At 39.4% G+C, this 23,349-nt stretch overlaps 1 protein-coding gene across 1 annotated transcript; it reads left to right on the top strand.

Annotated features, from left to right (window-relative positions):
* The first annotated feature begins 13 nt into the window (after window positions 1-13).
* On the top strand, window positions 14-22,089 carry MPHOSPH8 (M-phase phosphoprotein 8). Its single transcript, XM_041414623.1, has 13 exons — window positions 14-319; window positions 3,990-4,145; window positions 5,034-5,867; window positions 8,740-8,836; window positions 10,533-10,658; window positions 10,745-10,833; window positions 11,978-12,118; window positions 12,934-13,020; window positions 14,858-15,012; window positions 16,594-16,748; window positions 18,022-18,149; window positions 18,787-18,870; window positions 19,749-22,089. Exons 1-13 carry the CDS (start codon window positions 50-52, stop codon window positions 19,794-19,796), a joined length of 2,370 nt encoding a protein of 789 aa, XP_041270557.1. The 5' UTR covers window positions 14-49; the 3' UTR covers window positions 19,797-22,089.
* Window positions 22,090-23,349: the final 1,260 nt, after the last annotated feature.

Here is a 23,349-nt window from a genome sequence, read left to right as displayed (position 1 = left end):
CGGATGTCGCAGCGGCTCTGCGCCCTTGTCGTTCGAAACTCGGCCCAAGATGGCGGCGGCGGCCGGGAGCGGGGCCGAGGCGGCGGCGGCGGCCAGGCTGGAGGGGGCGCAGGGAGAGGAGGAGACGGCGGCGGCCGCGGCGGCGGAGGATGAGGAGGACGGGGAGGAAGACGGCGGCAGGGCGGGCAAAGCGACGGGCGCTGCGGCAGCAGCCGGCGGGAAGGCTGGCGGCGGCGAGAGCGAGGAGGACGAGGAGGAGGGGGAGGACGGGGAGGACGTGTTCGAGGTGGAGAAGATCCTTGACGTGAAGAACGAGGGGGTGAGTGCGCTGGTCTCTTACAGCGGGCGAGGGGCACGGGAAAATAGGAATCCCCTTAAATTGCAGTGTGAACCGCGCTGTGCAAGGAGGCTCTTTGTGCCTTGTTCCGGATTCAGTCTCCTCAGCCAAAGATAAGTCTTTAGTAAGTTGTTGGTTTTTGTCTGCATTGTTAAACTGCTCTTGGCGTTGAACTGCGGTACTATTTTGGTGGGAAATGTTTTAGTGCAGGGATGGGCAGGGTTGAACACTTAGAGGTGTTTTCAAGGTGCGTTGCCAGGGACCATGTTCAGACAAAACGGGGGAAGACCTTCTGAAATAAGAGTCTTCTTCTAATTAAAATAATAAACATAATAGTCATCTTGCATTGTTTAAACTGAAATAGCAGACCTTGATTTGTACAACCTAGACTGGTTGAAGTTCTTAAACAATTTTCCTAAACCTCAAATAGAAAAAATAATTAACACAGAGGTTTTTAAAATTATTTTGTACTGGAAAGATTTTTACTTTAACTAATTGATGTTTTTTATTTTAGGCTTCAGTCAGCTACATGACATTATAGAATTCTGTCAATTCCATGTAAAAGATCAGAGTCTTGAAACACTTAGGCTGGAAAGATCAGCATTTTCTTCAGTATTTGTTATGTTATTAAATTGCACCTTAGCTGAAATATGTCGACGTCTTAAGATTATCTTATGCTTTCAGGGTGATGCAGTATTTATGGCTTTGCCCGTATGAAGTGTTGGTCAACATAAGTCAGGCTGGAAAACAAGAGGATTCCTTTTCTTTTTTTTTTTTTTTTTTTTAATTCTTCCCACCCATCCCCAGTGATGGAACCTGGAATCCGTAGGTGGTCGTGGTGGTGAGACATTAAAGAGTACTGGGATATGTCAGGTACCATCTCTTAAAAATGGGCTTGGCCCTGCTGTCCAGGGTGTCTCTTTGCCACGGCTGCCAGCAGCCCGCTCCGCAGCTCTGAGCTCCGTGTGCCTGAGTTCTGCAGTCTGAGCTCCAGGGGTGGGTGTAGCCAGCGCTCGCTGGTTGTGGCTTTGTGCCCTGAGCCCCAGGTGCCCTCTCAGTTGCTCTGCTGCGGTGCCTGGGCTCCACAAGTGCGGGGCGAGGCAGGAGCTCACACTCAGCTGTGGCTTCCAGCAGGGCTGGGGAGGGCCATGTGTCACCGCAGAGGGAGCCGGCCACGGGGCAGCGTGGCGTGAGGCGGCTCGGGTGCTGTGTGTCACAGAAGTGTCACAGCTGGAGAGCCCTGCGCCGAGATGCTCTTCCCGCACGCAGTACTGCTGTTGCTGGGCCTGGCAGTAGTGATGGGATGAAAGACAGCACTCCTGGCTTGGGATTGGGCTGGGGAGTTGGATAAATAAAACATTAACGTGACCTACTTAAGAGGACAAGCAGTGAAAGTTTGGAAATGTAGTCTCTCAGTGTATCAATAAAGCTTTTCATACTGCACCTCAGTTATACTAAAACAGGCTCTGGTGCAAATTCTGGTGCTCCCCAGTGGAAGTGGGAAATTTTAACTGCTGTTTGATGACATGGTGGTACCCTTTTCCATATAAGATGGTTCTAGCTCATCACTAGTTCTCACAGAAGCAAGAGCAGTATAAAAATGCTTGGAAGCATTCTGTTTTTTCTAAGTGATAACAGAGGGGGAAAAAAACAATATTGAGTGAGAGAGTATTGATAGGTAAGTGTGAGACTGTGTCTCTGTGAGAATCAATCTTCTGCCTTCACTTAAGCTGAATTTTGTAAAACTATCCCAAGCTGCATTTTTCTGTCACTCTCCATGTACAGGATGGAGTCGTTCAGCAGCCAGATGGTTTTGTGTTTGCATTAGACTTCATGTAACTTTCTCAATTAATGAAAAAAAGACAAAGACATATAGTTTATTTAGTACCTGAGTTACAAGGATGTTCCTAACTCTGGAGCTAGCGGAAGTCCTGCATCTGAAAGGGTAAAACCTTGTGCCACCAGGCAGGTGAGAGTCCAGCTGGCTAGGACACGGATTTGCAGGAAAGGAGCTGGGAGTCCCCACAGGCAAGTAAGGTGAACATGAGTCAGCAGTTCTTGCAGCAGAGAAGGCCAGCAGCATCCAAGAGTGTAGCCAGAAGATCAAGAGATGCTTCCCGCTCTCTTCTCAGACTGCTGAGGAGCATCCCGAGTACCGTGTTAGGTTCTGAGCTCCCCAGGACAGAAGGACGTGTACATACCAGCGAGAAGGGCAAGGAAAACAGGAAGCTGAGAGCTGGATTTGCTTTGCCTTAAGAGAAGAAGAATCAGCGGAGATCAAAGTAATATCTGTGTCTGACAGGGGGATGTAGAGAGGACAGAATCAGATGTTTCTTGGGGGTGCACAGGGAAGGGATGAGACAGACAGAGGACACAAGCTGGAAGACAGGGAAACCTGCATGGATACACTGACTGGGCAGGTACCTGAGCAGCCTGATGTAGGCAGTCCTGCTCTGAGAGGACATTTTACTTATTAGCTCTGGAGATCTTTTATAACCTAACGCTCTGTGATGTAACAAGGAAGTCACTGGTTGCTTGTTTTGTAAGTAACCCCAACAGAAGAAAGAGGAGAGGGGAATATGATTTTGGAAACTTAACTCCTAAATCAAGAGAGATGGGTTAAGCCAAATTCTAAGAGAAATGTTAAACTAAGGTTTTTGAATATAGGCTGTTTATTTATTTAGATGTCTGTGAAGCAGACATTTTGCTTCTGTGAAGCAAAATACAGAAGATTATAAGCAGAGTTGGTTAGTTGGTTGCTGAAGTTTAGTGGCATGTTTAGGCACTTGGTCACAGGTTAATTATGCTCAGGCAAAAATTTATCATAGACATTTAACAGTAAGTACCAATTGGCAATTATTTTTGAAGCTTTCTTTCTCCAGGCTTGGTTAGCACTCTAAGGTGTTTCAGAGCATTATCAGTCCATGTTTGAAAGTGAGAGGTACTATTTTGCCTCTCCATAGATGCTTTCCTAAGTACATTTGCCAAAAAATCATTTTTTTAATGGTAAAGAACTTTGTAATTTAGTAGAAAAAACCAGCTAGAGACTCCAAGGTGCAATTTTATTCCTCAGTAAAGTTCAATACTGTTGAAACAATTGGTCTCAAATTCTTGTATGTAGTCTACCAAAATCTTTGTAACTAACTCCACTGAGATGCACACACTCAGATTTTTGTCTTAAGTTTAACTTGATTTCATTGGTGAGGTTTTTTTCTTAATTGTTGGCATTTCAGTTTATAAAAAACAAAATTTATTATAAATATAGCATAAATTATAAATTCCAGTATGAAATTTGGTGAATGGTGTTAATTCATTAGAAGTCTTAAGGGTTTATATCAAGTTATTCAGCAAAGAGAAGACTGTCAAGCTTGAAATTTTTATGGAAAAAAAAACTAAAACTTTTTAAAAAATCGTTTCATAAGTGTCAGAAAACCCATTTTGATAAAATGACTGGGAATTTATGATATGTACATTGTAGTTGTGGTTCTGAAAAAATGTTAGATACTGGAAGTATTTTGGATAAAGCTATTCCAACTACAGAAATGCTGATTTTTATATACACGGAGTTGTATATCCACTGACATCCTCAAGAACTGACTAGCTGATGCAGTACTGTGCTATATTGTATTAAATGTTGTGGTTTTTCTTACAGGGTAAGACTCTCTATAAAGTCCGGTGGAAAGGATACACCTCTGATGATGATACCTGGGAACCAGAGGCTCACTTGGAAGATTGCAAAGAAGTGCTTCTTGAATTTAGAAAAAAGATTGTGGATAATAAGCCTAAACCTGTTAAAAAAGACATACAGGTGTGTTTCAACTTCCAGTATGTTACACTGGAGACATAATCCCTATTTAAACTCTACTAATGAGAGGAGGGAAGAAGGAAAGGCATTTGGAATGTGGAATTTAAAAATCTCATCCAAAACTTTTGTTCCTTGTGAAACTTAATATCATTGCTGTTCTCTGGTAGGGATTTTTTTTGTTGACAAGTTTGCTTGTAGACTGAATCCATCTAAACTTCAATTTAATTTCTAATGGGACTGTGTAAGTAATGTATGGTCATTTTAGGTTTGTTTTGATGACATAAATAGCCCTGTTTCCCTGTCCACATGCATATTGTCTTGTCACTGAAGCAGGGCACAGTGTTCCAATCATCCTTCTGCTTTCTGCAGGAGATCAGTGAGTTTTATGGAATCATTAAGTTTGGTAAGAGAGGAATACGGAAAGATTAGATGCCAGAGGGCAGAATATAGCTTTTTATTTTCTTCTTTTTAACAGCTCAGTTAGCCTGAAGAAGCAGTGTAAGGATCCTTTTTGAAATCTGGTACCCTGCTTCTTTGAAACCTGTAGGTAAATCCTACAAAATCAAATCAATTGTTTTTGGTGTAAAATAGCTCAGATTTAGTTATGTTCTAGAATGTGGTTGTCGGGTGTGTAATTGGTTTGCTTGAATTGTTTGTGTATTGATTCTCATCCAAGCAGTTAGTAATGTAATTTAGGTAAGTAAGCTAGAATTGTATTATCACATTTTGCAGTTTGGCAATGAGGAATGATCTTGGCAGGGATCAAAAGATTAAAGTGCTTAAATTTTTTTTTTTCCCAAGCACAATCACTAACATTTTTGTATACTTGGTACCAAAGTGATAGTTTATTGGGGAAGGAAAAGCTTACAATTTTTTTTCTTTACCTTTTAGAAACCACCTCTAAATGATGATATATTTGAAGCAGAGTCTGACAGCGACTGGCAAAGTGAAACAAAAGATGATGTTTCACCAAAGAAGAAAAAGAAGAAGTCAAAAGAGGGAGAGGATAAAAGTTCAGATGACCTGAAGAAGAAGAAATCTAAGTCTGCAAAACTCAAGGAAAAACCCAGAACAGAATGTGAAGATTCCTCAGATACTTTGGTTTTAGATTCAAAGCCAAAAAAAAGGACTTTAGAAACCAGGGAGGATTCAAAGGACCCAAAGAAGCAAAGGAAAGAAGATACTAAAGAAATCAAGAAAAAGAAGGGAGAAGATTTAAAAGTAAAATCTAAAGAAGATTCTAAAGAAAATAAAAAATCACAGAAGGAGAGGCATGGAGATGTTCAGTTGGACTCAAGCACTGTGGATGATTCAATTTCTCAAGGAACTGATAATGAAAATTCAGACATAAATTCTGAAAATAAAGATGAGAAACAAAAGATAATAAGTGAAGAAGAGAGATTGGAACAAGAAATTGATGAAAAAGATGCCATTACTGATAAATGTCTTGATGGATCAACAAGTAATGAAGATGATGGTATTGATACTAGGGCTAAAAGAAAGAAGAAAAAAATTCAGAAAGCAGAAGACTGTAGAGAAGAAGTTGGAAGAGTAGAAATTGAGGATACTCATATAGAGAAGAAGAGCATGCACAAAAAGCAAACAGGTCAAGAAAAAGTACCAGGAGAGTTGGAGAAAGTGTCACCTGCTCCTTCACCAGTGCAGAAGGGTTTGAAATTGAGCGCTGATGAAAGGGTGTGCAAGCCCATGGATTCCCCCGGGGAGGTAAGCAGGGTTGGGCTGGGGGTAAAATCACTCATCTTCAACGTACAGATACCTCACACCATGACTGTTCATGATGGCAAAGAGAAAAGTACAAATTGGAAAGGTACTGAGCTGCATGAAGTTAAAGAAACACGCACTGCACAATGTATAACAGACTGGGAAATTTCTGGATTCTGAACACTCTAAAGGGGGGGAATGCTTTAGGAGAGGACAGCACAAATGTGAAAGGATAAATTTATCCCTTTTACTATGTCTTCTTAGAATGACATTTCCTGTTCTTGCAAGGCATGCTATTGTTTTTAGCTTTGTTTATGCCCACCTTCAAGAGTTTCCTCATCTGACTTTTTTCTGCTTGTGTAGTAAGGCAGAACAGGGTTGAGCAACACTTGCTCTCTCAGACACTGGCCATTCCATCAGGGCTTACATGTGGTGGCACCTACCTGAGAACTGGAATGCTGAAATCACTTCTGAATCCCAGGTCTCCCAGATAATTGTGTAGCAGGCTTGTCTTGTTAGAATTCCTGCAGTGCTTACAGCAAATGCTTAGTTTCCTGACATGGTTTCATATTAAATAGAAATAGAAATGCTGTACCTATTGTAAGAAATGAGCCAAGCAAATACCAGGATATTTATTTTTCCTTATTTAATACAGCAGTGCTTTAAGAAAAGCAGTATAGTAAAGGCAAAAGAAGAAAATTATGACAAAAATATTTTTTGTAATGTTTCTGGGAATATAATTTCTTTCATCTGCTTCAGCCTGTTCTGATACAGTTTGCAGTTCATAAAACATTGTCTGCTCAGAGCAGCCATGTTCTGATTTTACAGAATTGCAGCCAAAACACATTGATACTTACTGGACTATATCCCACTTCTGTGACCATAATTCCATGGTGGAAAGTTTCTTCTGCAGGTTAAGCAGAAGATTGTGATTGTTCTGTGTATGGAGTAGGTCACCTTAAATAAGGGTGACCTACTCTCCATCCCCCATATTCTGGGGATAGAGAATTATGTGGCATAATCTCAGAGTAAAGCTACACAGCAGAGTATGTTTGCAGAATCTTAGTGCTGGAAGTTCTGGAAAAGAAGGAATTACGAGGCATAGGCCAATTTCAGAAGGCTGTTTAATTAGTTGAAGTGGTATGGTCCTTTATTACCCAAATATTTTACTTGTAGTTCAAGGCTATAGTGTTTGTGTGAGAGAGACAAGAATAGAAAAGATCTTTGGAATTCTGTTCTATTTACCAGTAGTATAAAAATCCTGTCACCTTGACCATGAATAAATGAGCAGCAGAGGACAGTGGTTTGCTTGTGGCTCTTCAGTCAGCATCCTCAGTGAGTTGTCTCTATGCTTTTGTCATGCTTTGAGGTACCAGCAAAGTATGGAAGGTGTTCTGCTCCTTGCTTCTTTTGAGTGTAGAAGGCTTAACCAGTGTTTCCTGTAACTGGTTGGTTATTCTCTGGAGCAGCTGTGGACTTGCATTGGTGGGTTTGGTGGAGAGTTCTGCAGAGGTTCTTCTGTTCACTGAATTGTTGGCCCAAACAGATGATACTTTTCAGAGAAAGTCATCATGTGTATTTAGGTACCTGCCTTTCCTTAAGTAACTCTGCTTATGGAGCACCAGCCATGTCAATTTATTGACAACACAGTATTTTCTGATTGGGGTCAGTTTGCATGCTGACCCATTCCTTCCATTTCATTTGCCTCCAAAAAAAATGGGTATGTTCTGCATCTGATCAGCATTAGAAATCTGGCACAGAATTCAGGGTTACTGAGTTTAACAGCCCCACTGTAGCACGTATCTGGTACTCCCTTTAGTAAATTATGGATTTCCTCTTAAATACCAAACATCTGGCAGGATGAACAGCTGCCTGTGCTGGCATTAATCACGTCAGTGATCAAAAGCCAAGGTTTGTGGAGGGAAGGGGCGTGATGAGGAAAGCAATTAAATCTCTCAGCTCTGCTAATACATAATGACACACCAAATTAATCTGGTTTAATTAAGGTTTTTGCTCTGTCACATGGTAGCATATATATAAATTTTTGTGAGCACTTATTTTGGGACAGTTTTTCAGAAAGACAGTGCTACTCCCTGTGCCAGGTTAGTGTCAGAGACTGATACAAGGCCATGCCAAAGATCCTTGTCCAACTCTCTGCAGTTAATTTGGTGAGTGGAGAGAGAGGATTACAGGAGGAGAAAGGCAAACTTTGGTAAAGAAAGCTTCATTCCATTTTGGCAAATATGATTATATATCTACATCTACAATAAGTTTTTTCTGTGATATTAGATACTGCTAAGCTCGGACTTCTGCAGGGATATCATGAATTTGGGTGGATTTTGCTGAGTGTCTGTTTTTCACAAATAACTGTTGCCATAACACTGTCTGTGTAAATTGCAAAGCTTGGAACCTTTTGTGTCCAGCTGTCAAGTTTTCTCAGTTGAAGTTCAACTCAGTGATATCATAATGCTTCAAATATGGTGCTACAAAATTGTTAAATACTCTGAAATAATTACATTCTGTTCAGGCTTAATCAATTTGGAACAAATAAAAAGTTCCTAATTTTGAATTTCCTTCAGAAGGCTGGTTTGTCCTATCTGCAGCTCTTCCATAAGGCAACTTGGATGGCTGGGATGCAGTAAAATCATGAATTGAAGTTACTATGTTCGGGAAATAACACCTCCACTGTTAGGGAAGAAGCCTCCACAGACTTAACTCCTGACTCACCTGTTTAATTCTTAGGAATGTCTAAAAATCTGTTGCATATAGGTTTCAGTAGTATTAATTGTAAATATACGTTATTGTTGGAGTGGTGAAAGGAGTTTATTTTCTGTTTTTTTCTCCACTAAAATTTGATCTATGTTTTCAATTTTAGGAAAAAGAAATAAAGAAAACTGAAATTAAAGAAAAATCTCAAAAAAAGGAGCCTGAAAAAGAAGAAAAAACCAGAAAAGAACAGAAGGTCATAAAAAGTAAGTGCTAACTTCTTGAAACAGAGAAAGGGAATGACTGACCCTTCAGGGCATTCTCTTTGTATTTCTACAAGGGCAGGTATTTCTACAAGTAACACACACACACACACGCACACAAGAAGAAGTAAGGAATTCTATGTTTGTTTTAGGAAGCAAAAGTCTTGTGGTTTATGGCTTTGCTAATCCATGCTTCATGAGAATGTTAATGTATGCTTCATGTATGAAGCACAGAACTATATGGAAGTCTGACAGTTTTTAGACAAGTCAAGATTTTGCTCTTTTTAATATAAGATTGACAACTGTGCTTCTCTGGCACGTAATAGTAACTTTTTTTAGAGGAATTCATCCAACTATTGGCTGTTTTCAGAAGTGTTCTCATGATATTATGCACATATACTTTTTATAGTTAGAAAAATTAGTAGGGGGTCCCGTCAGACAAATATCTTGCCTCCTGCTTTAGCCACAGAGACAAGTTGTGTTATACAACCCTGGATGATTAGATACACAACAAAGAATGTCTAGGTTCTGTTCTTATTCCTAATAGTATAATGGATTATTAGTATTATTGCTCTTCATCTCAGAACAGCTCTGGATTACTTTTTTCAGGATAAATTCCTTCACTGGAGAAGCACTTTTTTCTGAAAGTAGCATAGATGCTCACAGTGCTTAAGAAAAGTAGTAAGAAGCAGAATGATTAATGATTGTTTCTGTGCAGCATTTGTCCTTTGTCTCATCATCACAGATACTGAGCCATACTTCAGAAGTAGTAATTTATGCACAATTCTAAACTGCATTTCTTAAAAGGAAGATGGTACCATGTTGAAAGCAGTCAGAACTCAGAGCTGGCAGGGTAGGTGGAGGTGGACTGGCTCTCCCTGACTTTTGTCTGATGTTAAACTTGCTCCTGTGCTCGAATGCTTTACAGAAAAAGAGCAGATCTTTTCTAAATTGGTGCTGGTCATGTACTTAAATTTTGTTATGTAACAGTCTTTACTGGCTCAAGTAGTCACTCCTGGTAACTGTCTTAATATTCTAGGCTTTAAGGTCATCAAAAGTGCATTTTAGTTGTTTAATGTAGCTTCAGAAGAAAAAGAAGTGAATATTATGAGAATAACTGCAAAAGAGAAGAATCTTTGCTAGGATAGAAATGTATATGAGAATTAAAAGAGCAAGGTGTACAAGGAAAGGAGAAATATAAGAGATGAAGCAAAGAGATGGACTTGCATTGCTGCAGAAGGTGATAGAGAAGTAGTGGATGTGTGTCCAATGGAGAACACTGGTAGCTGAGATTTTCTGCATTCCTGCTTGCATCTCTAGTGCTCTAGTTCTTGTCTCTGCAGGGGCCTGAAATGAAGTTTTCTTTTGAAACTCACTGATACCTTTTCAGTGTGTTTCCAGTGCTTCTGCTGCTACAGTGACGGAGTGTTCACCTTTCCCTAATCACTTCAGTCTTATTTATTACAACAAATTAGTTTATTTCAAGTAAAAGCTTTTTATGTTTGTTTGTAATGTAGCCTTTGCTGCTGAGAGCCATTCCATGCTGACTGCCAAGGTTTATTTGAATGAAAAGTAGCAGTAGTCGTTTGTTAAGCTGATGATCATTGAAGCAAGGGCAAACATTCATTAGCTTGAAAATTTACAATTTGTTACTTATTTTACTTTTTTTTTTCCTTCCACAAAATTAAACACATGATAGATGGCAAGCAGCAAGTCCTGAGTTTGGGTATGGACATGCAGTTAGAATGGCTGACACTAGAAGAATTCCAGAAGCATCTTGATGGAGAAGATGAGAATCATGTGTCAACAGAACCAATATCCAGTGGTGAGTATTTTCTGGCAAGAAGGGGTATTTCTTAGCTGACATTTCAAAGGGAAATATCCTATAACAACATTGAATTTATTTTCTAGCTCTCCTGAGAGATGCTGTTAAAAGTGGAGACTACATGACAGTGAAAATGGCGCTTTCTTCAAATGAGGAATATAATTTGGATCAAGAGGTAATTTTTGTGTAGTAGAAGTATTGGAAGACAGTAGCAGGGAAGAATACAAATTTTGATTTGTTTGAGAAGCTTCCCCCTCCTATGTTGTAGCAGATTTCCATCTCACCTAAGTAAAAAAAGCACAGGGTGTCAAAAAGGAGTACAGGCTTGGAAGTTTCAGTATTTGTTATCCATTTCTTCCAAGAAAAAATGAAGTTTGATAGAACCATCTCAGTAGCTTTCAAGCCAACTTGCCCAGTATATTGAACTGACTGCATGTGGAACTTTGCATGCTATTAGGAACAATAACCATCAGTACAAGTGACTGAACTGTGTAAAACATTGTACATGGGAAACAAAACTCTGAAAAGCCCCAAAAACCTGGAAGTTGTTTGACACACTGGAACCACTTCACTTTGTAATTAGTTTCCTGCCAGTTTGTCATCAGCTGTGTTCTTACTGGGTTTACTTTCAAGGATCTGTCGTCTTGTTGAATAGGATTGTAGTTCCATTTTTGAGTTTTAAAATCTCCAGTATTGATATTTTTACTGGTGATCTTGTATAGTTTTGTAATGTAGCATTTTGAGATCTCCACATTATCCTAAGATTTCTGAGGTGTCATGGGGAAGATGAGAACTGAACTACTGAGGCCAGCATGTGTTCTGTGAGTTGTAAGTTTTGGTGAAAAGTGCAGGAATGAATGAGGAGACTGGCTGGTTGTAGTGTCCTTGTACTTACACTCTGATAAAATCAAAAAGCAGTGTTGTGGGAGCAGCTGACTTGAGCCATAGTGGTTTTTCTCCATGGGTGCTGACAGTCTTGCTGTCTTCCCCACCCTCAAATACCTTACAGCCTTTCTTCCTGGTTCATTCTGGTTTTTCTGCTTCTTGTTCTGATCCTCAGAATGTTGTGGATTTTGCAGATTATGGAGCTCAGAGTGTGAGACCTGCGGACCAGAGAAGTGGGAGGTGATAGTTTGCTGGTATCTGGCAGCCATGTATGTGTGAATTCTTCTGCCAGGGAGGGAAATCTTTGTGAAACATGTTGATGCACTTGAAATTTTTGTCTTGCAGCTTCGATTTATCTTGAAGGTTTTTGGGTTGGTTTTTTTTTTTTTTTTTTAATTGTTATTTTTCTGTAATGGCAATGATTTTTTTTCCAGGACCCAAGTGGAATGACCTTGGTAATGCTTGCTGCTGCTGGAGGGCACGACGACCTCCTGCGGGTGCTGATCAGGAAAGGAGCTAAAGTTAATGGTAGACAGAAAAATGGAACAACTGCATTGATACATGCAGCTGAAAAGGTTGGCTTGGTTATTGTTCTGTTTCTGGTTCTGAGCTCTTTAACTTAGGTTTAAAGGTGGTACACAATTTTTTATCTTTGAATGATGCCTCAAAAGTAGTTAGCGAGATACAGCAGGGTGACTAATAATAATTTCAGCAGCTGTGGTTATTGTAGTATAAATAAGTTCTGATCACAAACCCTGCCCTGAGCAGAGAATATCATAGGAGGAAAAGTGGAGGCAGAGGGTATCTCTGAATTTTTTTGTCTGAGAGTTGACGTTCTTGTGGTAGAATTGCTTGTTATGATATCTGGCTACACAGGATCCAAACTGGAGACACTTAAAAAAAATCTCCGATTAAACAGGATTTGGTATTTTAAAGCAATTGGGCTATGGACACAGTGGCAAGCTCTTCCCAAACTAAGACCAGCTAAAGCAGCAAGTTAGAGCAAGTCAGGGTTTCATGGGTGCACTCTTCTGTCCAGGTGGGTCCGTGTGCTTTCCCATGTACAGTAGATAGAAAGCCAGCAGGGAGCCTCATTCCAGTTTGGTGGCAGATGCAAATACACTGCTTCCTTCCTGTGATGTTTATTATTGCAGGATGTAGGAAAAAAAAAAAAAAAGTAGGAACTGTAAATAATTAAGACTATCCACTTGCCTAAGTCTGAAATGCTCTTTATTAGCCATGGGAGAGAACAGTGTTAATTATTGTGCCATGACTCATGTTTTGAATTCTATGGATGAATTTTAAGTAAATGTCATTTTATATTCTGAAACAAAACCAGAATATTTTTTACTTACTTGTGTTGTGGGTTTGATTTGGTTTTTTCCCCTAGAATTTTCTGACAACAGTAGCTATTCTTCTGGAAGCTGGAGCATATGTGAACATGCAGCAGAGCAGTGGTGAGACTGCCTTAATGAAGGTAAATTCTGTGTTTGTCCTTAGATGATATAATAGGAATAGTTTTGTCAAGCTAGTAAAACATAAAAACCTATTTGTAGAATTCATTTCAGGAACACATCCCATATTTGAAATAAAAATAGCATTCATAGTTAGTCTAAGCAGAGTTCTAATCCCTTTCTTTAATGTACTGTAATATCCAAACAAGAAACATGGATGCCTTCAGCATGCAGCACTAAATGAGGCTCATCATCCTCTTCTGTTGTTTGGTTCAAAGAAATGCAGATGTGGTCTTCCAGCTGAGATAATCAGATTGTCAGCAGGAAGAGAAAAAATCCAGAAAGGAAAATCTTTCACTTGGGTGCTGCTGTGATTGGCACTTGCTGCTTTATTGAAGGCCAGAAATAAAATATCCAATTTACAGTCTCATTCCCAGTGCCTCTTCTGCACCATTATTCCCTCAGTCACAAAGGAAATCTTGATTTTTTTAAACATTTTTTTTTTGTAATGGGAAAATTCTAATACTCTTAAAGAAGTCTGTGCTTTTTATATGGTTTTTTTTTTTTTTAATGTGGATGAATTTCACCAAAGTTCCCCTTTGGATGAAGTTGCTGTATTTATGTGTGGGCTGTTTGTGTAGTTTGTTTGCCAAAGAGGTTACAGAAGCTTTCCTGCCCAGACAATGTGGTATTGTTTCTGTTCTGCACTCTGTGAGGCTTAACAAGTGGGGATTTTGCATTTTCTCTGAAGACAACAACTCACTTGTGGTTTGCTCAGCCACTTCAATCCAAAATCTCTTCAAAATTTGGCTACTTCCATGAACCTCAGTCTTGACCTTTTTTAAAGTTTTTATTAGTCTTTGATGCACAGCTGTACAAACCAGTTAGCAATTAGCAGTTACTGATTTGATAAGTCACTCTTGTTTAACCTCAGGAGTTTGATCATACTTTTTCTAGGAGAGAAGAAAGATCTTAGCACTCAATTCCTTTCTGTCAGGTGGTGTGAGATGTTTCTGGGTTTTTTGGTTTGAGGAAGGCAGGTGGGTTGTTCTCTTTATGGAAGATGATGAATTGGACACACAGATCCAAGTTCAGAGCAGAGAGAAGTTTCAGAAGCTGTCTTCTGAAAGGTTTTACAGTGATAAAAATGTTGTATCTCTTGTGTCTTTTCCTAATTTATCTGAGTGAAGTGTTTGAAAACAAGTGACCAAGAGCATGTGTTTGCTTTCTTCAAAGTAAAACTTTTTTTAGATTTTCCTGTGCTTTTGTTAAGTTTATGGTTGATATGCCCTGAAATTCTTGCTATAAGTAATAGTGAACAGCCTTGAACATTTGTGCTGAGGATAACAGTGGCTTTCTGACATAGCTACATACCAGTCTGAGACAAATTTTGTAAATTTACTGCATACCCAAAGTACCATTTTAAACTGAGACGCATAGAAAAACAGGCACTTGAAAAATTTACTTCAATAAATAGTTCTACAGAAACATATTTACTCAGGTAAACAATTGCAAGAAAATTTGCAGTTACTGAACTCCAGCAGATCAGATGTTTTCACAGAACTTCTGGGATTTGCTTTCTCTGTTTTTGCTTTTCTAATTATGTCTGCTTGGTAATCCTGACTGTTGCTGCTTCTGTAGGATTGGGTCTGTAGTATTGCCCGGATAAAGATAAAATATTTATGGAGTGTGTTCCTGAGTTGCAAGCTGTGTTACCATTCACAGACCAAATAATTAAAGTTCTGAGTTGTAACTAATTTTGGATTTTAATTCACTTGTGCAGTTCTGCTTACTGTCATGCTCTGTTCTGATGGGTTTCTCATTGTTTTCTGTCCTTCCATCTTCTCCCTTCCCACCCAGGCTTGTAAAAGAGGGAACTCTGATATAGTGCGGCTCATGATTGAAAGTGGAGCAGACTGCAACATTTTGTCCAAGCATCAGAACAGCGCCATGCATTTTGCTAAACAGTGCAATAATGTACTGGTGTATGAGCAGCTCAGGAGCCACTTGGAAACGTGAGTAAAATGTACTTGGAAGTTTGTTCTGCTGAAGTTTGCAGTGCTAGGCATGTCATAATTCTGGTTTAAGTCAAGGAAAATGTATATGGGCAGAAAATTATAACCAGCAGTCTTACTATTTGATGCCTTTCCAGTTTGTTTCCTCTTTGACATCTGCCACCTTCAGTTTTGGCTAATCTAAATAATGAGTTTTGGAAGATCTTGACCATGAAGTTTTGCCAGTGAAGTAGCAAATTAAATATTGATGATTGCAAAGTGATGTCTGGGGGTGTCACTGTGCCGATGTGAACTGTACAGGGAGTAACACAGCTCTTGATAATTTGGGAAGCCTTTAGACTCACTACCTGAAAATACCAGTTCAGTGATTTTTGTCAGTCAGAAAGGAGAACAGTATAGTAGTAGTGAAGCTGAAAATAAAATTATTAAAAGGTCAAAATGTAAAATCAGAAAATAACAACAGAAAATAACCCAAAGCCATGAGACAGGTTCTGCAGGCCATCCTACTAAATGATCTAGTGAGAGGTTTGAATTGGGAGAATATTTTTGCACAGCAAAACTGAACCATGGATCTCATTGTTGCAGAATTCTGTGGTCACAAATACATGGGATTTTAGAAGGGATTAAGTAGATCTAAGGAGATGGGATTTGGCTGCAGTTTCTAGTTTTGGATGGCTCTTAATCAGATTGCTAGAAAATAGGACAGTGTACCAAAAAAGAACTACTGTTTAATTTCTCATATTTAATATGGCTTTGTCAAGCATCTGGAAAATAGGCTACATGGGCTTTGGGGCTTGCTTAGGCATGGTAGTTCTTGTGGTTTTGTTCCAGTGAAACACTGAAGTTTTAGATTCTGCAGATGATAGTCTCAGTTAGCAGGATGGGGAAATGTGTTCTGAATAATAACTGGAAAGCCACAGAGCTGCCAGAGGCGGGACCTCTGCTGTGCTAAAGCACTTAACACCCATTTCTGACCAAGCAGCTTTCTGAAGGGGATTACTGAGCAATCTGCCTGCAAAGGTGCTAGGCACCACTCAGTTATGTGGTCTCTCTTTGAAGGCTGGGCTGCCACTCCTAACCTCCCAAAAAAACAAACAAAACCTCCACTTTGCCTGCCTTTTAGTGGTAGAATGGCTACCTTTGCAATGTTTTATTCACAGAGTTCAATTTGGAACTGCATTTTTCTAGTAGTATTGTCAGTAAAATTACACAGGGATGTACTTTATTTTTACTTGCAGGCAGACTGATAATTCAGTCAGGCTGGGAAAGTGGGGATGTCTGTTTAGCCACCAGGTATACATTGATGTCTGTGGGATATCTTTCTGTATATAAAGCCTTCAAAATATGTGGCTAGTAAGATCCTTTTTTTTTTGATCTACTGCAGTGCATTTGTATTAACTTTTTTTTTTTTTTTGGGACCCAGTAGTTGAATTGCACAAACAGATTGCTGAGAAAATATTTTATTAACAAAGTATTGGTTCATCTATGCATAAATACCAGTGAGGAAGGCTCTCACCAAGCTTGTGTCTGGTAAAATAATTCACTGTGTGAAGCACAGGCCTCACTTGTTTGGTCTTTCAGGCTTTCAAAAGTAGCAGAAGATACCATCAGGAATTATTTTGAAACTCGCCTTGCTTTGCTGGAGCCAGTGTTCCCAATTGCGTGTCATTGTCTCTGCGAAGGGCCAGACTTTTCATTGGATTTTAACTATAAACCTCCACAAAATGTTCCAGAAGGTAGGGAGGGGTTTGTTGTTGTGGTGGGGGTTTTGTTTGTTTAAAAAAGGTAAAAAAAAATGTTTAAAGCATGTCTTAAATTATCTCTATGCAAAATTATTTTTGTATGATTTTGCAGTACAACACATTAAGAATGCTCTGATTATGGAACATAGGGAGAGAAATTATATTTTGATGTATTATGGGTAGGGTTTGTGTGTATTATTTTTTTGAGACTTTTTAATTGCCACGTGCAGAGTGTCAACTTCTTTCTGTTCATGGGTTACATTAGCTCAGTGACAGGCATTATAGGAAAGGAGTGGTTTACCTTTACCTTAGAATTAATGGTTCAGGAAGATCTAGGCTTACTAGATTACCAGAGAAGATCTTGTAGTGGATCCTTTTGTTTCATGGACAGTAGGTCATGTGCTGAAGGCTTGGAATGTATTCCCAGCAGTGCCCTGAGACAATTGCAGTCTAGAAATACTAGGAAAAGGAAGCAGCTGCAGTCAACTTTGTTTTGCCTACAAACCCTTTGAAAAAGATGGAAATCAAATTCCGAAGGTATTTGGGAATGTTTCATTATTCTTCCAGGAATTCAGACGCTATTCTCTGCTGCTTGGCTTATCTGAGTAATTTTTTATGAGTATATCAGGGAAATAGCTACTGATACTGACTTTTCTTAAAGTGATAAATCAGTGTGACTATTAGAATCCATTTAAACTGAGATTGAAAGTGGGTATGTCTGCTCAGTTTTCAGAGTTGTTGGGTAAGTCTTCCAGTTCTTACTACAGATATCCCATCTTTTAGAATTAAGAAACTTAATGTAAGTTGGTGTATTAAAATGAAACATCTGTGGGTAGTTAAAGTTGCTGATTATTGAATTCCAGTGCGGTTCATAAATATCCATAATGTCTAGGCTCAGTTGTCTGTTCTCTTGAGTAGACCCAAACCACACTAAATTCTGTAACACTCTTTGGGTAAACCTGAAACCAGAGAAGTGATCTGTGCTGAGGATTGCTGTTTCCATTTTACATTCCTTTCTATTAGCCATATAAATTTTTTTCTGCTGTGAGAAGTCCTTAACTTGGTGACCAAGCCAGTTGTTTTCTGGATCCACTGGTTTGGGAAATGGGATTTTTGCATGTTGGTTTGTTTTTATATATATATACACACACCATATAATGGTTTTTATTTATATGTATTTGCACCTGTCTTCAAAGGTCCAGTGTACACAGTTCTAGATAATGGATCTAACTTCAAATTCATGTAACTGAATTGTCTTCCCTTTCAGGATCTGGAATTCTTCTCTTTATTTTCCATTCAAATTTCATCGGTAAAGATGTTGTTGCTCGGCTCTGTGGACCATGCAGTGTACAAGCTGTGGTTTTAAATGACAAATTCCAGCTCCCTGTATTTTTGGTAAATCTTTTCATATAGCCACTTGACTGTAAAACTACTTCATAAAGTCTTTATAGAGCAGCCTGGGATATCTCAGTGCCGTAATTTGTATTTGAGATGAAACATACTTTTTATAATGATGATGTTTTTCTAAAATGAACCTTAATTTTCTTTGGATATGGAGAGAACTATAAAGTTTGGTTGTACTAAGTTCCATAAAAATTTATGACTTAAAAGTTAGGGACACAGTGCTGGAGAACCTGATTCTTGGTGGCCCTGCTTGAGCAGGGGGTTGGATTAGATGCCCTGGAGAGATCTTCTCCAGCCTCCAACCTTCTGTGATTCTGCAGCTGAGGCTTCATCTCTAATTTTTGAGAAGCCTCTCATATTTTTGACCCAAGTAAATTCTTAAATATTTTCTTAACAACCTACCTCAAAGTTCTTATAATTAATTTCTAGTTTGTTTTCTTTAATCCATTAAATGCATCACTCTGCACAATGTTGAAGTCCTCTTGCTTTCTCAGTTGTTGCATCAAAGGTTCATACACAATGTTCTTTCAAAAAAAGCATAGTGAAAATGTTATATTGTTAGTCCTCTTACACAGCTCTTTCAGCCATAACCTACCATTAACTTTGTCCATTTTCTTTTTCCTTGTAGGATAGTCACTTTATTTATTCCTTCAGCCCTACTGCAGGCCTTAACAAGCTTTTCATACGGTTGGCAGAATCTCCTACTGCCAAGGTACAAAATGTTCTCAAAATTAAATGTGTGTGTTCATTTGTTGTACTCTTCCATGGTCTGAATGCTTCTAGCTGTATATTGCAAATGCAAAACGTAAAGATTTTCCTCTGTCTCCTCATCCCAGTTTATCAGTTACAGTTACATCCTGTGACATAGTCAGAACTTGGGAACATTGCCATGTGTTAGTTCTGTTATAATTAAACATTTTTATGTTGCTGTCAGAATAATTCATACACTAGGATAAACTAGTGTTCCAGCTAAACATCTTCTCCATCTATATTGTGTATTTGATGACTGAAAGACACATGGAGTGGCCACCTTTTTTTTGTGCATACAGATGTTTTTGCTTGTGTGTTGGAAATATTTACTGGGGTATGCACTCTGCTTTTAAATAGTCTGTTGCATTTTACGGGTGGTTTGGGGCAATATTCCCCACTACATGTTGCAAGATGAATCCTGTTCTGGTAGCATTTATTTTATCCTAGAAAGACATAGTAGTATATTTTCCAGATCTTTAGATTTAAAAGTTGCACTGAAGTTATACTCTTAAATGTTTTATTGTACTTTTCTTTTAATTTCTTTTTTAAGTGGAAAAAAGCGTATTCAGATGGAAGTATATGTTTGTGTGGTTCAGATTTGGGGCTAACTTGTTCAAACACCACCTGGTGCTGCAGTATTCTACTGGAGTCCTTTAACAAGTCATCTATAACTCAGTAGGGCTACTATAAACTGATTTTATTAAGGACTTTGTAATTCCTCTTTTTTCCTTTCTTAGTCCGTAGCAATTGTGTGCCTTTTCTTGTGCCACGTTGGGACTGCTTAACACAGTAATCACCTGTGGCCAGCACTGATATGGAAACCTTTGTTTTCTTTTACAGGTAAAGCTGCTCATAGGAGCTTACAGGGTGCAGTGCAGTGACCTCTGAGCATGCCGAGTGGACTGACACTTTTTTGGATATACTTCTGATTCCTCTCTTCAGAGACTGACAAAGCAGTTTGGAACTTTTTGGCACCACACTCTGAAGACTCAGTTCCCAGCTCGCCCGCTTGTTGGCAGTCACAGCGAGTGTGTGTTGGAGAGCAGTTGAATACGCTGCACTGGTGGGACAGGGTTGTCAGCTTTTTTTACTTTGTACAGATGTAGATGTAAGTATTTGTGCCAATACATATAACTCTGTTTTTCTTTAACTCGTGGAGTCCAGACTGCACATTTCCGCTTTTCCACAATGTGGAATGGTGCATATAAGAACTATTTAAGGTAATTACATGAAATGTCTTTTTTAAAGATCTTCATTTGTAAGCTAAAGTTTTCTACTTACTCTAACGTTTCTATGTGAAATGCAGAACTGTCATATTATTGGAGCCATGTGCAGAAATTACACTTTAAAATGACTGTATTAGGTTTAACTTTTAAGTTGCTGAGGGCTGTGTTCTGTTTTAAAACTGCTCCTGTTCCTGTCTCTCAATGAGACACCAGTTATGCTTAGAGTGATTCCCTTTGAACTAACAGAGTTCAGTCTGCAGGCATGAACAGACACCCGAACAGGCTCCATTCACAGAAGGGTCACAGTCAGGTTCCCAGTTAAATCTCTGCTTAAACCTGCTTTGGTATTAGAGAAGCAACTGGTAGTTTTACAGACATCTTAACTTTTCAGGTCTTAGTTGACATCGGGAACAACAACCACAAGCTGAAAATAGCAAACCAGAAAACTTGTGGCTACCTTCAGTGTCCAGGCACTGCTTTTTGTAGACAAGAAGATACACAGAGAATTTCAGATGTGCTCAGCCTGACAGATGACAGAACACATGTTGTCCTTTACTTCAGAAATTCAGTTCCTCAGTGCAAAAAGCTGCTATCTTTTTATTTTATTATTATTATTATATTATTGTTTTATTTAAATGACCCATTTTATCAGATGACAGCAGTTTTGTAATGGTCCCATGCTGTAAAATATAAATGTAATACTTCTGCATGGAGTATAGAATATTTTTCTTTGTAAATTAACCAACATCTTGAAAGGTAGGAAGAACCAAACCAGATCGTGCCTTTGCTGTTCTAGTTGTCATGTGTAGTTTACATGCCACTATGTGCCTATATTATTAGCAAAACTATTGTGCATAAATTCTTGATGATTTTGACTGCTTGCCATCAAAATGGTGCAGCTGTATGAAGTATCCTTTTAAGAACTGTGATTTTTTTAATATAAAGTTCAGTTAACCAGTTTTTAATTTTTGGTTCTTAAAGTTTTAAATCTTTCATATTTAAGAGATGCCAAATGAGTAACAAAGGACACAATTTTTGCGGAATGTCACATTAAGCTATATAAAACTAGAACAGCAGCATGACATAGGAATACTCATTTCTGTTTTGATTTAGAATAGTTGCTTATGTTTTTGCACAGTATTGATGAAATCTTAACAAATTTGGGTTTTGAACAGACTTTATACCTCCACCTCTCTGAAATATGTTAGATACCTCACTTTGCTAAGTGTGAACACCTGAGATGCATGAAAAGCACTGGCTGAGAATCAGGTACGTCACTGCCAACACTTGGGACTTTGTGTAGCTGAAATTTTAGTCACTGTGCATAACCCTGGATGATGCATAAGGAAAGGGATGCTCGTGTTTCCTTATGCTGGAGTGCCAGGTTTCATCTCCATGGCTGCCCCTCGCAGTCACTGTGGTGCAGGACGTGTGGCAGCACAGTGTGTGTGCGACAAGCTCTGTACAGCACCTGCCAATGGGAAATGCTGGAGCTGCTCCAGGCGGGGATAAAAGGTGTTTTGAACAAATGTCCAAATGATAGAGATGCTATTTAGAAACTGTTGTACAGTCTAACCTAAAAATGTCTAGTAATGCTCCAAGAGGTGATGGAGCAAGTAGTTTGTCAAAGGCTGTTGATTTGGGGAGTTGTTTTTTATCTTGAGGCACTTGGGAGAGAGGGAGGAGTTCTATAGAATATGGGAATGAAATCTGGGTTTCATAATGCTTTTATTAGGGATGGATATTTTGCAGCCATCTTTCTCTTTTAGTTGGCAGTATAAATTCAGAATCCCTGTTGAAGATGCATAAGAAGTGTATGAAAAGCTGTTTGAAGCTGGGTTTTGTCCGTTTTTATTGTATGGGTTTTGTCCGATTGCTGAAAAACGTTTTGGTTGACAAAGGATGAAGAGAAAGTAGCTACAATAAAAAACAATTATTTAGGCACTGTGAAGAAATACCTGTGAAGTACTTGCTCAGTTTCTTCTTGCTGCCACCAGCAAGGGCTGCAGCTGCAGTTCCCATGATGTGCAGTGGTAGCAGATGGTTCTGAAGGCTCAGGGTTCTTACCTTCAGTGCTCCAGCACCAGAACTGCTGTTCCTGGCTTCTTTCACCGGTGCTGAAGGTTGGTGGGTGATGCAGCTGACCATGTCACAGGTCTTCTGTGCTTTCTGCACCCATTTGCAAAAACAAGATGGGTTTTGATCAGTCTGAATTTAAGAAAGCTGTGTACTTTTCACCTTCTGAACATGTCTTAAAGTGTTTGAGGGAGGGACAAAGACAAGTTTGGAAAAAAACTACCTGAAAAAGACACCACACACTACAAATCTGAGCAGAACTGAGGCAGCAGGAAAAATTAAGCTTTAAAAGGGTGTCTCAAATTTCAGATACCTCAAGTATAGCAGCCAGCAGTAAGGGACCAGGCAGAAAATGGTTCTTTCTGATTTTAGGTCACCTGTTTTTCCACAGCAAACCAGTCATGCGTGGTAGCTACAAAGGAATCTTTTTCCAGAATGTCTGTCTGTAATACTTCCTACTGATCCAAAGTGTAAGGAACTCCTCTGATCAGTTACTGGTGGCACTGGTGCAGTTATAGTAGGAGTCAGACCTTCCCTTTGTCTCCCTCTGCTGCTGTGCCTCTTGCTCTTAAGGGAAGGCACTGCTCTGCTGCTGAGACACCCAAACCATGTGTATGGGAACTGAAGACATTGTCACACACCCAGGGAGATGAGGGCCTCTTCCAAAACTGGACTCACTGCAACTGTGTGGGCATGGGCCAGCAGAGCTTGAGGGGACAGGATTACCCATCTGGTGACATCTCAATCTGTAGCACAGACTCCTACTTCCTGATGAGAAGTCTTCCACCGTGAAGCTGTTACTTGTATGGACCTTTCCTAGCCAAGAACAGTTTGATGAATTTGGGAAGAAAGCCCTGTTTAGGCCTGTTACAGCAGCTGCATGCCTTACACTGAATACAGCACTCAGGGGGAGGGGGGAAGGTGCTGTCCTGGCCCCTCCCACCTGTAAAGGTTGTGCTGACATCTTTCTCAAAAAGGCTTTATGAGGTCACGTGAGACAACCCAGATGGAAAAGCTTGCACAGGAGATTTAAAGGCTTTGGATGTTCCCTCACCTTTCTACATCTGTCAGCTCTGCTGTGTCAGTATCAGAGTAGTTCTTTCAGTGAATAGCAGGATTAAGTTCCCTAAAACCACAGG

Source organism: Onychostruthus taczanowskii, unplaced genomic scaffold (genome assembly GCF_017590055.1).
Source record: "Onychostruthus taczanowskii isolate IOZ18803 unplaced genomic scaffold, ASM1759005v1 scaffold105, whole genome shotgun sequence".
Taxonomy (NCBI): Eukaryota; Metazoa; Chordata; class Aves; order Passeriformes; family Passeridae; genus Onychostruthus; species Onychostruthus taczanowskii.
Note: the sequence above shows the minus strand (reverse complement) of the source record. Positions and strands in the feature narration are given on the sequence as shown.

Excerpts from the sequence above, each read along its gene's own strand:
- MPHOSPH8 (XM_041414623.1), top strand. The coding sequence starts at position 50 with ATGGCGGCGGCGGCCGGGAGCGGGGCCGAGGCGGCGGCGGCGGCCAGG. Across the intron at positions 4,146-5,033 it reads CTGTTAAAAAAGACATACAG|AAACCACCTCTAAATGATGA; the intron begins GTGTGTTTCAAC and ends TTTACCTTTTAG. Across the intron at positions 18,150-18,786 it reads TCCAGCTCCCTGTATTTTTG|GATAGTCACTTTATTTATTC; the intron begins GTAAATCTTTTC and ends TTTTCCTTGTAG.